Below are 17,174 nucleotides of genomic sequence, written 5' to 3'. Positions count from 1 at the left end.
GCGACTTACTTGTAAAATAGATTTGTCGAAGCTAGCTAGCAATGTAACTCTAGGGGACGAAGAAGCCAAGGGAAGACCACACGACGATGGCGATGGCGACGGCAAAGGAGTCTGTACTTGAACCGATCGCACATGTTTCAGCGGCGTTGTCGACGGCGGTGGCGGCGGCGACGGCGTTCTATTCGCAGTCGATCGCACAAACGACTCGAAATCATGTTCTTCTCGCGTCGCAGCTGCTGATATCCGAAAACAAACAAACACGCAAAAACGGCTTAGTTACATTAGGTAGCTAAGGTACATCTACCTACATACTGCAGTAGGTGTAGGTAATAGGTATACACCATACACCATACACTATACAGTATATATATATATACAGATACTCGTACACTAATACTATACACCTATAGGAGCGAGTATTTCAACGACAACGTTCGATGCACCGACACCGGCTCCGGCTCCGGCTCTAGCTCCGCTACCAACAATATCTAAGCTACTTCTACTGGTCGCGTCGCATTAAAGCGTACTTCAATGCTTAGTAGGCACTTGGGCAGTTGGGTGAGCGAGTTTTGAGTTTATCTCAGTGGATATAAGGTACCTCTACCTACTCGGTAATGTTTAGCCGAGCAGATTTCAACCGGTGCATTTTTTTTCATTTTTGTATTTTGCTTGGCTACAACCTACAACAGTACCCTCTGTGTCCACCGTCGCCAACTCTAAAATTGTTTAGCTACTCGTTCTCTTCTCTTCTCTTCTCTTCTCAAGCAGGTAGTAGGCACTAGGCAGCGGCACAATCGTCTACTTACATCTTCGTACGGTAGTCCGAATGGTTATCGTAACACCGAAACCAGCGAAAAGTATCGAAACAAATCATATACTCTTACTGGGTGTCCAAGAATGAAGGGTTATTCACTCAGCAAACCAATTTCAATACGCTATGAAGTCGACTGCACAAAAAAAAGCATAGCCTCGGCAGAGTACGAGTAATTACAGTTAGGTAGCAGCCGGAAGCCGGAAGCCGGAAGCTTATAATGTAGCCTTCGATTCGAAAATACCAGCCCACTGCCCGGCGAGTACGACGAGTAGCAATAGGTCCAACTAGTACGTAGCTACGTACGTAGTACGTACTCGTAGATACGATATAGGTATGCTATGCGTAATTAGGTAGATATGTACTCTGGTACTGTACTGTACTGTACTGTACTGTACGTGTACATGGTACGTAGTTTACGCAGAACGTAAAACTACGACTACACACCACACGACACGACACGACACGACGCATCACATTACACAACACTACGCAGCTTAAAACACATACCTACACATACATACTCGTAAGAGTCGTAAGTACAACAACAGTGCCAAATGCCAATGCTTAATCGTGTATTCGTATTAGATACCACAGCTACGAGTCTACCAGTACAAATGCCTTTCAACTTGAACGTCAACCAAATAACCAACTAACCTGCCTACATGGTAGGTAGTAGGTACGAGTACGTCGAGTAAGAAATATGACGATGTGCACAGGGTAATTATGGTTAAAAGACAAGATGATGATGACGGCGACGGCGACGGCAACAAAAGTAAAACGCAATCGGCAATAGGCGGGCGAAAATTTCGACTAAATGAACGGAACGGAAAACGGTGAACGGCGAACGGCGAACGGCAATCGGTGCGACAGGTAGCTGAGTGCCGTAGCCGTAGCCGAATCGAGCGAGGGTCGATGTGCCGATGTGCGCCAGCGCCGGCGCCCATCACCATCACCACACAGTCTACCGAATACGAGTAGGTAAGTAGGCAGAGGTACCGAACCCTGCAGCAACCTGGCAAGCGGTAGGCGGCGGCGGCGGCCCAAGGTGGAAGGCAACACGCGGAAAGCGGTAAGAGGCAACTTTCAAACTTTCAATATGCGAAAGGCGAAAACAATCGCCAAAACGCAGCCTTCCTTCTTTCTTCCTTCTTCCTTCATTGATTCCGTAGTCGAGTGAGTGGTGAGTGCGACTAAAGCAATGTAATGCGTCGCCGCGCCGCGCCACTGCCTCACGCTCCTTAGCACGTGCACGTGCACCTTGGCTACACCATAACATAACGCCTCACCTTACCTACCTACCTACCTACCTAGCTAGCTAGCTAGCTAGCTGCCTGCCTGCCTGCCTGCCTGCCAGCCAGCCAGCCAGCCAGCCTACAGGGTGCGCAGAAATATCGAGAACCGCGAACAAAGTTTTTTTTTTAAATTAAAAATACAGGTACAGCCTACAGGTTCAGGTTCAGGTTCAGGTTCAGGTTGACAACGTGAACGGCAAAAAGTGAAATAGATGCGTACGATTGGTGGAATGTCATCACCTCGGTCAAGCAACCAATCACGGTGCCGTCATTATTACTCTTACTCGTACGAGTATCATTCACTGGTGACCAGGTGACCACCAAACGAAACCGAAACATTTAGCAGAAAACTTGGATACTTCTGCGCACCCTGTAGTCCCTGTACACGAGTGTATGTGTTTGCGTACCTACGAGAATATTTGTAGCCAGTAGGTACGAGTATACGCGATGGGTCCTAATATTTTCCTATCAACATACACGCCATCGTACTCGCACTTTAGAGAGGCCTTTGAAATATGAACGCAATCCCCACCCCCACGCCCCACGCCACACGTGCGCCTTCCGAAACGCAATCACAAAGATTCCAACTCGAAACCTATCAGCATATGGTACGTATCTAACGGATTTTTATTTGGATAAATCACTAAATCACTACTTTTTTCACTATCTGTTTTCAACCAAATTTTCAGAATGCTATCCACTCGCCCACCCCCCCCCCCAACCACATAAAAATTAACAAAGTCGAAGTTTTCGCCGAAAAATTAAAAATCCTCAAAAAAATTGAAATTGGAAGAACAATTTGTACGAAATAAAAAAATTTATAAGAAAATGGAGCCGGGTGGGAGGCAAAATTTTAAATTAGAATTTTTCGCTTTTCCAATGTCTTCGAACATCCCGAGATTTTTTTTTAGCGAGCGTATGTCGAAAATATAATTTTATCGTTTCAGTTTTTGATTTCATTTTCACCATTTACGAGTAGGTTCTTGCTAATGTTATGAAATTGGGCGAATAAAAAACTTTTTCTTAACATAGGGTAACAAATTTTTTTAAAATACAAAAAAAATTGACGGAAAATTTGAACGACACGTGGGGAAAAAATAAAAATATACCAATTTTTCGAAATGAAACGGCGAGTTTCAAAAGTACAACAAGTAAGAGATAAAATGACAATTTTGTCATTTGAAAGATACAATTTTGCATAATATTCGTACAACGTATAAAATTTTGATTTTTCCTTCGAGTGTGGAATTTTTTAATTGCGGAAAGGAGGAACAAACTCGCCACCCTGGCGAAGCGAAGGCAAATGCTCTCGAAAATCAGTATTTTTTATCGCTTCGCTTCAAAATATTGAAATTCAAATTATTTGTTTTGAAAAATTCAAAATTGAGAGAAAAAAACAATCGAGCTCGAGCGAAGCGAGGCCAAAAGCATTCAAAAATTCACGTTTTGAGAAGTAAAAAAAAAAGTTTCTTCGCGCGGAGTGGAGTTCATTTTTCTAATTCAAACTTTCAACATTTCTCGAATTTGAATAATGAGTAAGGTTTTCACGAGGCCTCGCAAATCTGTAATTCAGGCTCTAAAAAAAATCGACAAATGAGATCTTTTCTTACGGAATGAAGATCGATAAAAGGGAGCGAATTTCAACTTTTTCATTTTTTCACTACCTTTTCAACAAAATTCGCTACTTTTTCACTACTTTCAGCACAACCAGCCTGTTAAGATACCCTGCTATGGAAAAGTTATAGAAAAGATTTCGCAAATGCGTGTCTCGTTTAAAACGCAACATTCGACGTTCACACTACCACCAACGCACGGTCGACCGAATACGACGACATCGACAGTGGCAGCCACGCCGGCAAACCATAAAAGCGACTAAAACCCGAGCAAATAAAACTAAAACAAAATACCGCAAAAAAAAAAGGAAAAAAAAAAAGGTAACATTTCGCTACAACCTACCTGTAGCAGTCGCGTCAGCCAACGCCAACTTCTCTTCTAGGTTTTGCAAAGCCGTCGATGTGTAGTCGCTGTTCGCCAATTCGGATTCCGGTTCGTTTTTGAAATTTGTAACCACTCGCCAATCATTCTCCAACTGTTCCATTTTTTGCTACGAAACCGAGGGAAAAAAGAAACGCAGCGCTTAATCGTAGTGAGCTACATACTCGTACGCAGTTATACACTACATTCTATCATACCTAGTCCGAGATGAGAAATGTATACCGTAACAATTTCAAAATAAAGTCTACGAGTATTTCTTATAATTTTTGGTGATTTTTTATTTACGTTTTTTTTTTTGTTTTTTGTTTTTGCAATTTGACATTCGCAAATTTCATAATATTTAAATACTCGCGAAAGTTCATTCTATTCTATTTATTACATTTTTCAAACTCCCTACAAACCTGCAAACATTGGCAAACGATTTGCTGATTTGTTTGGCATTCTTTTCGAATAACAAGGAAATCTCGGAGTATTTGCGTAATTTCTGCTTCTCTGTCCGAAATGTTGGTCTGAAAATGAAAGAAATGAAAAAAAAAAATAATAATAATAAATAGGTACATAAATAAATGACCGCGTACGTAGTAGCAGGTACTGCTGGTACAGTACGTTGTACATTTTGCATTGTACGAGTACGTAGCGTACTTACCAAAACCAGACGAATGTTTTTCTTACGAGTTAAAGAGCGCTGCTTGTAGTCGCAAATTTCCAACTTACATTCGCGCAACCATTTCGACAGAGTGTCCAACTGCGAAAGGAATTTTTTCAGCGACAGTATTTTGCGAGCGAGCAATTCGTGATGGCTGATCAGTTCTCTTCTCGTCTGCGATTATCATCGAAGCGGTAGCCAATAGCCATAAAAACAGAGCGTAGGCGAGCCAACGATCAGCACACTGCTGTAGGAGCTATACCTACCAACTACGCGTATAGTACCGTATAGTACATACGAGTATTAGCCAACTTTACTTACCTCATCTACGGTTAATACGAGACTGTGCTTTTCGTGAGATGGCGCAGATTGTAACTTTTCAATTTCTTGTCGGTGCAGGGTTAATTTGCTCTCCAACTCCTACAAATCGAAACCAGAAAGGTATACTATACGCTTACAGTATAGGTACTCGTACATTCGCAAAACGCGATTAATGGAAAATACACGACACACGTATACGTATACGTATAGAGTTGTAGACATAGAGCTACCGCTAGACCGCTACTCACCTTGACGGCGGCTAACGACGAATTTAACAAATCTTGGTCCGAACAATTGACGGGTGCGCTTAAAGCGGCGCGAGCTTCTCGCATACACAACTCAGCCACCTCCAATATGACCTTGTCTTCGGCTGCGATTCTACAAACTTGAACGTTCTTCCTGCAACCGCAACAGCAACGTATCGTCAACTCGACTCGAACCAAATACAGAACGTATAGTACGTAGGTACTGTAGCTGTACTAGGTAGAGGTACAGGTACAGGTACAGGTACAGGTACGGGTACACGAAACACGATAGATACTCATACTCGTATGTTCGTTCGTAATCGGTACTTAATCCTAATGTACTACGTATCTCGTAGGTACATATTATCCTCACAAACCTGTAATAATCGAGCAATTGACTCCATTCGTCGTTCAACTTGCTCATTACACGCGCAAATTGTTCTCGTTGTTCGCATTTGATAGATTCGTCCAACGTTTGGTACGCGGTTTCGATATTTTTCATCGATTCGTTCAAAATTCCGACGCTGTTGTCAAAAAACTACACCAACAGCCGACCACATGCGAAACACAAGATTCGAATAGCCTCGGTTAGGTATACACTATACACTATACACTATACATACAATACATACATACAATAGGTAAACAAAGGCCATGGCCGGCAAATGGCAACGTACCCGAATCTGTTGTTCGTACGACGAATGCGAATGCGAATGCGTATCGGAATCTGGTTTCGTTTCGGCGACGAACGAATTGAGCTGTCTGCCGAGAAGCGATACGGCTTCTCTGTTCTTGTTCACTTCGGTAACAAAGTTTCTCACGAGTACGTTCCTGTCGTTCGCCTGTTGAAATAAAAACCGATTTTTAAAAAATCATACCTGTAGCGTCGGTGTCTCTGCCTACTGTCTACTGGTATTGTCTTTGCCTTGCCAAATGCGCGTCAGTGCGGCATTTTTTCTTTTTTGCCACGCGATAGAAGAAAAAAACAGTATCGGCTATCGGCGGACTGACTATTCAATTTTTCTTGTCAACCAACCAACCAACCAACCAACAAACAAAAGTAACTCGAACATACCGGCTGACCGTCGTCCGAGCGGACTTGCGCCGAAAGTGACGACGAGTTCTCTTCGGCGCTGGTGACAGCAGAAACTGAGGCGACGGCCGTGTCGCCGCACATCTCGATCACGTCTTGACAGCATTCCCTGTCTCCCATGGTCGACTGCGAACACGTGAAAAAAGAAAAAAAACAACCGCAAATTAATTATAGGTACCGTACTACGTAGTAAATAGGGTTACACTGGTAGGTAGAGGTACCTACACACACACACACACACACACACACACACATATTCGTTACGAACGCCAAAGGGGCAAAGAGTTTGATTCGCAGTAGGTACTAGGTAGTTAATTTTTATAGATGATTTTTTTCAAATTCATAAATGTCAGTTTTCAATTTTTTCGCTCGTCCGTCGCATCGTGAGAAGTTGAAATTTCACGACCAAACGTTAAATGCGTAGAAAAAAGAAAGAGAAAATGTGTTAATAGAATTGCATACTCGGTTCGCCGTAAATAGGTACGAGGCACAACGCGAACGCGAAGCGTGTATTAGACGTATTTACGGCAAACCGAGTATGCAAATCATTCGACACGTACGAGTATTTCTTTAAATGTCATTCCGTAGGTAAAGGGCCCATTTGGTCGTTTCTATTTATCGAGATGATTGTGTTTTTAGTGAAACAGTTGAAAAAAATCGAAAATCGAGGTTTTGATGGATTTCGATGTAGAACATATCCGACTATCTCGTGTCGAAGTATCAAGGCCGCAGGTGCGCCCCAAGCAGAGAAAAACGGAACTAAAGTTTTTCTATAAAGGGCCCATTTGGTCGTTTTTGCTTTTCAGCAGTAAATTCGCTTCCAAAAAAATACCCTACAAATTATACTGCACCTAGTTGCCAGTGGCAACATGGATACCATTCAAAATCACGTTTCACGTTGGTGCAGCGTTAGCCGTGTGACACTGATAACGGATTGCAGAGCAGGAGGTCTGGGTTCGGATCGCGCCAGGGGGAAGAAATTTTTTGAAAATTTTTTTTCATGATTTTTATTTTTACAAGTTGAATTTTGACAGAAAATGTAATTTAATCATTTTTTTTCTGCTTTTGAACAGAGTAATGAATTTTTAGGCAAAATTTAAATTTATTAATCATTGTTTTTCAGGCTTAAAATACTCATAAACATGAAAATATTGAGTAAAAAAAAAATCGCTATTCCAGGTGGGTAGTAATATTTGACATCAGAAACAATAATCTTCAATTTTAGGTATGAAGGTTTTCGGATTACGTGAAATTTCAGCTTTTTTCAGAAAAAAAACTTTGAAGACAATTTTCTCAAAAGTTGAGTTTTTCAAATTTTTAGTTCTGGATTTTTTTTGGAGGTTTTTTTGCACTTTTTGGGCTTCTATCCAGCTCATATGATTGCTCCGGAGGTCTACTTTACCCCCCACCCCCCACCCCTAACTCAATATCGACCAAACGGGCCCTTTACCTGCGGAATGACACAAATTATTATTTACGAGTACCTACGTATTGTGCACACGATTGTATAACTGCGGCGCGGCGCGGCGTTTCAAAGTTTACCTTAATTAATACCTATAGCAATAGGATAAAGTTTTTCACTGAATTTTCAAGACGAAAGCTCAACTTTTCACAATCAGCGCAACAATTGAAATTCATCGTTTTAAAAAAAAATATCTATTCGAAACATCAACGACCAACGCAATATTTTTAGTGGGTTCGAATTTTACCAACGATAAGAAAGTACGTAATAAAATTGCCACGTTTCGAACGATTTACCTACTTTGTATGTAGTTTTTGTACATACAATAGGTACGTGTTTTCAGTTTTTTCGATACGATTATGCAGAAACTCGATCTGCTTTTGGTACGTACGACGTAAACGTACGTAGACGTACAATAGGTAGTTTAAATTAATTTCGCGGCTCTATTTTAGCCCTTTAATGTAATTTTTCAACAAGTTTTCACATTGTCTCGTGAAAATTTATTTAAATTTCGATAGATCTGCGATAATTCCATCGGTTCTGTTGTCGACGATTTGCAGTGATTTTCACGCTTCATTCGTATTTCCAGCACATTCTACTAGTGTTACGAGTACGCGCAAGTTTTGCTAAATTTTGACGAATTTCGACGATGAGACATAACATAACCAACGAATCGCGACTTGCGTCGACCGTCGACCGTCGAGTCGAGGTATTATATTTTTATAGAAATATGTAGGTACACTAATATGCGATCTCGCAAGGTGAATAGGTATTCGACGACGCGACGCGACGGTAATTTTTTTTTGGCGCGAAAAATTCCGAGTACGGGTCGAGTACATTTTTGTAGTTATCGGCCAACATGCTGATTCTGTACGGTACGGTAAGGTACGGTACGCACGTACATACTCGTAGTTGTATGTATGTAGTACCTGCCTAGTAAATTCTACATAGATACGAGTATACTCGAATGTGTAACCTCGTTTCACCCATCCGTCTACACGCGACTAGGTTTTCTCATTACACAGCAATGGTGGGGAGGGGGATACGGGAAAAAACCAAAAAGAAAGCAACCAACCTCGAAATGGCCGGCCAATCGACGCGGACACGGACGCGGTGCAGTGTTAGACGACGGGCCGTCAGGTAGGTGCGGATGCGGATGCGGCTGCGACTGCGGCTGTTGTTGTCGAGGCTTTTCCTCTTCTTCGTCAGAAAATGTAATTACGTCGTCGGTTTCTTTGTCGCTGCCGTAAAAACTTTGACAATCGTCGACCGGAGACGAGGAACTAGAACGGCGTTTTTCGTAACTACCGACAAGGCGATAAGTTCTACAGAGTTGAATTTCCTTTCTCATTTTCACTTCATTGACAGAAAAGGACGACTGCGGTGGCGGCGGCGGCGGCGGCAGCGACGGCGACGATATGTCCGCCGCGACTTGCACTGCATTAGCGGCATCGGCATCGGCATCGGCTTCGGCATCGCCATCACAAGCGGCCGTGACGATAGCTTCTTCGGTGCGATTTACACGGTCGGTTACTTCTACCAATATGCTACGAAATAGCTTTTTGCAGTCGCCGGCTCCTGCTCCTGCTTCTGCTTTTTTCGTATCGAAAACCGCCGAAATTTGATCGTCTTCTTTCGCGTTTTCCGTTCGTTTTGCTCTCCGCTCTTCTTTCGTTTCTTCAAAACCGTCGTCGTCGTCTTCTTCTTCTTCATCCGTGCTTTGCTCGACCAATTCGACAATTTCGGCGCTTTGCGGATAGCAAGGAACGCAGCTTTCGTGCAACCTTACCAAATCATCGGCAGACGACGACGACGACGACGACGAAGACGAAGGAGAAGTACAAGAAGAAACAGCCGACTTTTTTACCGCGCACGAGAAAGAAGAAGGAATAAATTGGCGCGTTTTAATTTCAACTTTTTGACACGGATTCGCATCGGCGTGATCGTGATCGCCATCGCCATCGCCATCGCCATCGCCGTAAGAAAGTTGATTTTTAGATATTTGCGAAAACAACGAGCTATCTTTGGTAAGAAGGAAGGTTTCTTCGTCGTTATCGCACCAGCTCGGTAGAGAATTTTTCTCGTCGCACATTTCCTCCGATATACGTTCGGCCTCGGCACACGTGCCCGTTTCATCGGGCACTGGCACTGGCACTGGCGCTGGCCGAGTCATATTTACCGACTCGCGATCGAAACGCTTCTTCTTACGCGTATTTTCAACGTCTGCGATGTTCGATATGCTCGTGCTCGTATTTGGCGACGCGCGATATTTACGTGTAGTATCATTTAACCAATTTAATTCCTGGAAAAAACAAAAAAATCCTATACTCGTTCCTCGTCAATGTTGGCGTTAGTAGGCAGCTAGGCAGCTAGGCAGCTAGGTATACTCGTAGCTCCGTTTCAATTCGAGCAGGCCAGTACACAAAACGTAAACAGCCGCAGTCTTACAAACGCAACGCAAAATACAAATAGGTACCTACCTACCTACCTACCTACCTACCTACCTAACGCTTATAATTGACTAGGTGGTAAAGAGTAGGTTGGTAGGTAGGCAGGCACTATTAAGCACGATTGTTAGGCGAGTAGGTAGCTACCCAAGTACATTACTCGTATGTATGTATGTACTTGAACCAGAGGGTTCAGCGAACGAAAAGGACACTCGAGAAACCAGACAGCAGATTAGCTACAAATACGAGGCAGAGGCAGAATAAAAATGCAGTTTGCACTCGGCTAAGTACGTACATACTTACTCGTATTACGCGTTATTAGATACCATTCACCATTCACCATTCACCATTCACCATTCACCGTACACCATATTTGCAACCACAAACCATACCGCACCGCACCGCACCCAACCCAGCCGCCCATCAGCCCCGTCAAAAACCAATTTTTCGGAATTTTCGCCACTTTTGCGACACTGCGAGGGAGAAGAGAGGTGACGAGTTTGCATAGAAAACACCACTACCAGCCGTTAATCGGTCAGATATTCAAACTCGACGCGACGTCTTCGACTTCAGCAGCATTCAACGATTCGATACGCCGCGCCGCGCCACGCTTCTTCGTCACTCTTATGAGATTCTTTCAAAAATTGGATGAAAATTTGCGAGCCGTTGCCGTTGCTGTTGCCGTTTGCCGCTGTGCCTGCCAGACGTGTTGAAAACTCTCGCATTGAAAAGGCGATACCCCAAGACGCCGAGAAAAAGTGTTACTCAACTCGTCGTATCTTTCAACTTTTGTACGTACTTCAAATCGGCCACTAATATGTCGCCGCGCCGCGCCGTTTAAAACCTCGCAAACAAATTTTGAGGTTTTTAAGTTCCGCAGCTTTGAAAAAAGTCGTACGTATGGTAATCACGGCAAATCGTCATTCGTCACTTTCCTCTCATTTCATCCACCGGGAGATTAAGGCGGCACTCGCGATGGTCATTTCACTTGATCATCGAAGAAAAATTGTGAAAAACAAAACAAAAAGAACAAAAAAAAAAATTAAAAAGACGAACGAAATCCGATTACTTAGGTACAGTACCGTCGAACTTGATTTTTGGTTCAATTCTATACAACCATCTCCCTTCAAAGTGACAATGGAAAATTTTTGCACGACAAGCGTGGAATAAATAATAATGTTCGAGATTTGAGAATTCATTCCGACACGACGCAACGCGACGATAATAATTATTGGCTAAAATTCGTAGCCTGTACTCGAGAAGGTACAATGTACAATAAAGTAGGCTCGAAAGCCGAAATGCGTATTTACGGCAAACTGGTTATGCAGCTTCATTAGCAGGTCTACATTACTGCGTGTATACGAGGGAGGACTTGCAGTGTGCAGGGGTTGGCGGTCGGCGATGGCCTTGTCCCTCCTTTTATGCGGTATGAAATTTCTAAATCGAGTAGGTCTAGGTATGTACTATGTACCAGGTACCAGGTACCAGGTACCTTTAGCACATTTGTAAAGGTGCAAACGTTTTTCGTATACGAGTACCAGTACCTATACCTAACTAGTAACTACTGGCCACACTCGTACGTACACAATACGCAATACACAATACACACACAGACTAGATACAGATACTCGTTGATGAAAACGCAAACGATTCGTTAGCACATTAACAGTTCAACGCACACTGCACAGCGCACACGCATAAGTTAAAAACGCAAAAACTGATACAGTATACGAGCTATAGAGTATAGAGCTTCCTTTAAAAATGTTTCTCAATCAGAGTTACGAGTAAATGCACCCGCAGATAAATCGTACCTACTACCTAGTATGTACTATGTACTATGTACTATGTACTATGTACATCTACTTGTACAGTACATAGGGATAGGCAATTAGGCACACGCGTAAGTACAACTGACAAGCAACGAGGAAACGCGATTAAAACAATACAAGTAGCCTATTCAACTAGGTACTTACGAGTACATAAGCTCATTCGCCCGAGTTTACGTTTAGGTACACAACTACACATAGGTATGCATTTCACTTTTCGAATACAAGTACTCGTAAGTCGCATACGAGTATAAGCAATAGCAGCTACTACGAGTAGGTAGGGTACTACATTTTACAAACTACCTAACTACGAGTAGGTAAGTACTCGAAGATGAGTTACCTACCTAATACGTGTATAGTAGTATACCTTCAAAGCGCACACCGTATAATAAAATTACGCAATACTCGAGGGGTATTAAATACGTACAAAGGAGTACATCTACGAGTAGGTACGTACATACACATACGCATAGATACTGAATAAAGTTCGTCACGACCACTACCATAACCATCACCATCACCATCACCATCACCATCACGCCACCTTCGGTGAAGTGATCCAAACATCCGCCAATACGTAAAAAGAGAACAACAGAAAAACAACACAAACAAGTAAATACATACTCAAATACAGTGAAAATAAATACGTATGTACTAAGTAGATAGATAGATAGATAGATAGATAAATAAATAAATAAACCAACGAACGAACGAACGAATTGAGGGACGAACACAAATTTACAAAATAATAGATAGGTACTGGTTGTTGGGCGGGGTTTTTAAATAAGCGCGTACCTGGATTCGATTTTTGGCATAGCTTGGGAACCCGCGTAGTGTAAGTACTAACTTACCCGCAACCGAATGGTTTTTTTTTAGCCTCGACTCATCGACACATGTACAAAACTTGTAGTTCGACAAATTTCTAATGGTATCTTTCTACTGGAGTCTTTAAAAAAAAAAAAAATCAAACAAAATACTTGTTAAATTCCGAAAACGACGAGTTCGCTAACCGGACAGGACCGGGACTTTGTAGTTCTTTCGGGAAACAAGTCTACCTGTACATACTGTAGTTCGAAACGACGACGTAGAAACTACATGCAACATGCGGCGAGACGTTCGAGAAAAATAACGCACGGTAGCACGGTACAATGTCGCGTCGAAGGAAGCGCGGTATCGGTATTTCTACAAATATTCGCCATTAAGCTTATACCATGTACATATGTATGTATATCGTACGAGTATGTATGTCTATGTACTATGTACTATGTACTATGTACTATGTACTATGTAGTATGTACCTTACCTACGTAGGCAGATTAATGCGATCCGCCATTCGCCATCCACCATGTGGGTACGAGTACAAATACAGACACACAGGCGAATAGCGAATAGCGAATAGGCCTACGTACGATACAATAGGTACATAAAGAAACGGAGTAGGTGGGTATGGGTATGGGTATGGGTAGTTAGCCAGTCAAAATTAGGTATTACCTGCAAATGTTTCATGGTGCGTTGCAACTTGCGCGTGATATTGTTCCATCTGTCGTCGCATTCGTAAACGCGATCGCGTAAATTTTCCAAATACATCGGATCGCATAGGCTGGAGAAGGCCTTGAAATTGTTTTTAATCGAATCTTTCAACGCTTCCCATTTCACGCATTCCACATCGACGGTTTGCTGCGCAATTGCAAATCATCACCACCACCACATTACCGAATTGAAAATGTTGAACATACTCGACCTCGTACTGTATTGAAAATGTCGATAGAGACTCGCTCACCGTTATAAACGCTACCTCGATGTCTACATCTCGATCAGCATCCGGAGTCGCGTCGATTTCATCCAATTCGTGTTCGACCGAGTCCATCCACTTGCACAAAGCCGTCACATCGATTTGCAAATTTTTCGATAACTCCAAAGCCGCTTCGATACATGTTTTCGCATCCACAATCTTGACGCCCAACTGTACATGAAATTAGCCAGCCGCCGCCGCGTATTACGATTCACGATTTACGAGTATATCTACGCTACGCTATGCTACGCTACATGTATACCTCCTACAATCTACATACATACATACATACATACATACATACATATACTTACGAGTACTTCACGATTCGCGATCGCGGGATTACCTACCTTGTTGTATAAGCTCTTCAAAGCGTCCAATCGTGCGGAATAGCTATCGGCGTCGACGACGCAATTGCTTTCGATTAATTTTCTACCGTTTTGAATCAACGTTTCAATTTCGTGTTTCATTTCGCTAAGCGCGTCGAAGAATTTCTAGAAGAAGAAATACGTCGTCGTGTAGTGCAAACATGCCGCTGTCGCTGCCAACATAGCGCGTACCCGAGTAAACTTACGTTGCAATGCCTGAGCTGGCCTTGGATTCCTTCCGGATCATCGGACGCCAGTTCTAATAAACATAGCGATTCTTCGATTTCTCGCAGTTCTTTGAACGCGTGCATCAACTTTGGTTCTGAATCGGTCGATCTGAATCGTTCGAATTTTTCTTCCAATCCGCGGAATCGTTTCTGCAAAATGACGAGTAGGTAAGCCGAATTACAAATCACAAAAGACACAAATACGTCTCGTAGGGTCTCCGCCCTGCGGTAGTAGTCCGTCTACGTACCTCCAACAATGCCAATTGTTCCTTCAATCTGTTGGCCGCTTCTTTTTTACCCGCTGTTTCGTAATTTTCAATTTGTTCGTGCATTTCACGCACCACGCTCGCTTGCGCTTTAAATTCGTCCGCCATACGCTACGAACAAACGTTGAAATTCAGTTCAGATTCGGAAAAACTGCTCGAATCGATATTGCGCGAGTATAGGTATAGGTGTATAGTACATATAGGTAATTATTCGTACGTAGTACGTACACTAACCTGTACGTCGTCCGGTATGTCGTTAGCGTCGGTATCGTTCGTTATGCGTGCCGTCAACTGAGCGTCTAAACCTTCGAGCCATTCTTGAAAATCTTTGAAACTGTTTTCGGTTTGTTGCGCTTCGACCACAGACTGCTCTAGCAATAATGCGCGATCGCTCGCCTACGCCAAGGTAGAGGTACACAATACATAACTACTCGTGTCTACAGTCTACGTAAGTACTCGTAAAATGTGGCGAAATCTGAAAAACACCACCCACCTGCTGACTAAGTTTGTTCCATCTATCGGTAACGTCGTCCAAATCGGCTCGCAATTTATCCGACATAATGTGCTGGTTTATAAGCGCCTCTCCGATATCTTGAATTTGTTTCAGCCTCGATTCCGAATGTTTGCGCAAGCAGTTTTCTAAATCCTAGCGTAGGTAGGCAGGTAAGTAATAGACGATAGTTTAAAACGTTACTAACGCTTACCGCTAGACATACACGACATACGTACGTCGAGCTCTTCGGATATTTCCTCCGCGTCGGCAGCCATTTTAGGAGAACGGCGAAGTTGCTTCTCCAATCTATCCATCCAATCGTTTTCTTGAGCCATCAACACTGAAAATTATCGTCAAACGCGTTAGTTAGAAGATATGTAGAAAGCGCGCGAGCGTGCCAAATCAAAACTCTTCTCACCTTTGAATTCTCCGTAACTCTTGGACGCGTCTTGAAGCAAGGTGTGGTGACGTTGAGCGATCTCCGCGATATTATTCCATTTGTCGGAGAAATTTTTTATCTGTTTGGTCAAAGCGATCTCGCTATCTGACAAATGGCTGCGCTTCAGCATTTCACATAGCAAATTTCCGTCCGATTTGATCGTAGCGATAATTTTGCATTTGCGTTCTATCTGCTCGATTAATGCTTTATACTTGGCTTTGGTTTGAAACAGAGCAGCGGGCGAGCATACTTTCGGAACGTTTTGAGCCAACTGAATGTCCGCCAGCCAACCGTTAATTTCGGACATGTTATCGTTGATCTGAAAACAGGTACGGCAATACGTAATTGCGCGTAGTACGCATTATTATGTACTTGTAAAACGCCGTCTGCGAGTCGATTTTCGCATCAGGCAGGCAGGCAGGCAGGCCGGCCGGCTACCTTAAGTACGCTTACTTTTTCGTTTAAACTATTTATTTTCGACAGTTTATCCTGCTGTTGCGAAAATCGCGAAAATAAATCGTCGAAATCGACGAATAATTCTTCGGCTTTGTTTTTCACTTCATCCAGGAATACGGAATGAGCATTTTTGCGCTCCAATTCGGCAATTTTACCACGAATACGCTCGACAAAATCGCATTTATCGGCGATATCTTTCAAAACATCCTGCGAAAAGGGGCGCGCGCAAAAATCAAAACTCGCTAGATAATATTAATAACCGAAACTAATAGGTAGATAAAGAAAAAGATATAGTACGTGCGAGACGTACGGTTGTACTCTCGTACCTTTCTCTTCTGCATCTTTTCGTTGAACGCGTCCGCATTCAAAATGCAATTATCCACATCGTACGTATTCGAATGATCGTATTTCACCGCGTTCAACCAATCGGAAAAATTTGACATGTCTTTATGAAGATGTTTGAGCTCTTCGATACCTACAACACACCGACCAAAACCAAACGTTAGCTACTGACACCGGACACGCCAAACACGCGCCATCGCATCGCCACCATACGATTACCATAAATGACCGTACCGTTTTCCAATTTTGAGCATCGTTCTCGCAATAAGGCGGGAATGTCGGTCCATCTGGTATTCAATTCTCTCACTTCGATTTGTAATCGATCTTCTTTGTTTTCGTGAAATATTTCGTCCGCTACCGCGTTGATAAACTTGATTTCTGACTGGTGATCGTCGATAGAGCGTTCTAAATCCTGTAATCAATCAACGAGTCGTATTGTTTGTTTGTTTGTTTGCTTATTTATTTATTTATTCGTTCATTTTTACATATTTTTTCCCCCACTACTCTTTGATTTCACAGTACGAGTACGTACATACATCGGAAATTCACGTAAGTAATACCAACCTGGCACCGGTCTACATACAGGGTGCCCAGAAATATTGAGCACCCCTAAAACAGTTTTCTACTAAAATACTTTGGTTGGTCACAGT

At 42.8% G+C, this 17,174-nt stretch overlaps 2 protein-coding genes across 13 annotated transcripts in view; one reads left to right on the top strand and one right to left on the bottom strand.

The window, feature by feature from the left end:
- LOC135847663 (uncharacterized) overlaps positions 1 to 15,746 on the top strand; it is a 29,876-nt gene extending 14,130 nt beyond the window's left edge. Inside the window, exon 3 of the mRNA XM_065367316.1 lies at positions 15,706 to 15,746. Within this exon, the coding sequence (XP_065223388.1) occupies positions 15,706 to 15,722 (17 nt within the window). The 3' untranslated portion in view covers positions 15,723 to 15,746. The remainder of the gene's footprint in view (positions 1 to 15,705) is intronic.
- Positions 1 to 17,174, bottom strand: part of LOC135847658 (dystrophin, isoforms A/C/F/G/H-like) — a 101,085-nt gene that overhangs the window by 75,968 nt on the left and 7,943 nt on the right. For 10 of the 12 annotated variants that reach the window (XM_065367298.1, XM_065367299.1, XM_065367291.1 and 7 more), the window contains exons 20-41: positions 16,759 to 16,936; positions 16,509 to 16,657; positions 16,180 to 16,389; positions 15,706 to 16,045; positions 15,524 to 15,627; positions 15,288 to 15,440; positions 15,029 to 15,190; positions 14,777 to 14,905; positions 14,508 to 14,678; positions 14,284 to 14,427; positions 13,922 to 14,104; positions 13,633 to 13,818; positions 8,944 to 10,170; positions 6,389 to 6,532; positions 5,991 to 6,155; positions 5,691 to 5,851; positions 5,317 to 5,467; positions 5,069 to 5,167; positions 4,748 to 4,921; positions 4,503 to 4,610; positions 4,063 to 4,210; positions 10 to 236 (exon numbers count right to left, since the gene is read on the bottom strand). In XM_065367298.1, the coding sequence (XP_065223370.1) occupies positions 10 to 236; positions 4,063 to 4,210; positions 4,503 to 4,610; positions 4,748 to 4,921; positions 5,069 to 5,167; positions 5,317 to 5,467; positions 5,691 to 5,851; positions 5,991 to 6,155; positions 6,389 to 6,532; positions 8,944 to 10,170; positions 13,633 to 13,818; positions 13,922 to 14,104; positions 14,284 to 14,427; positions 14,508 to 14,678; positions 14,777 to 14,905; positions 15,029 to 15,190; positions 15,288 to 15,440; positions 15,524 to 15,627; positions 15,706 to 16,045; positions 16,180 to 16,389; positions 16,509 to 16,657; positions 16,759 to 16,936 (4,713 nt within the window). The remainder of the gene's footprint in view (positions 1 to 9; positions 237 to 4,062; positions 4,211 to 4,502; positions 4,611 to 4,747; positions 4,922 to 5,068; positions 5,168 to 5,316; positions 5,468 to 5,690; positions 5,852 to 5,990; positions 6,156 to 6,388; positions 6,533 to 8,943; positions 10,171 to 13,632; positions 13,819 to 13,921; positions 14,105 to 14,283; positions 14,428 to 14,507; positions 14,679 to 14,776; positions 14,906 to 15,028; positions 15,191 to 15,287; positions 15,441 to 15,523; positions 15,628 to 15,705; positions 16,046 to 16,179; positions 16,390 to 16,508; positions 16,658 to 16,758; positions 16,937 to 17,174) is intronic. The other 2 variants (XM_065367290.1, XM_065367300.1) reach the window with 2 other exon arrangements.

This window comes from Planococcus citri, chromosome 5 (genome assembly GCF_950023065.1).
Source record: "Planococcus citri chromosome 5, ihPlaCitr1.1, whole genome shotgun sequence".
Lineage (NCBI taxonomy): Eukaryota > Metazoa > Arthropoda > Insecta > Hemiptera > Pseudococcidae > Planococcus > Planococcus citri.
The sequence above is the reverse complement of the archived record's forward strand: the minus strand, read 5'-3'. Positions and strand labels throughout refer to the sequence as shown.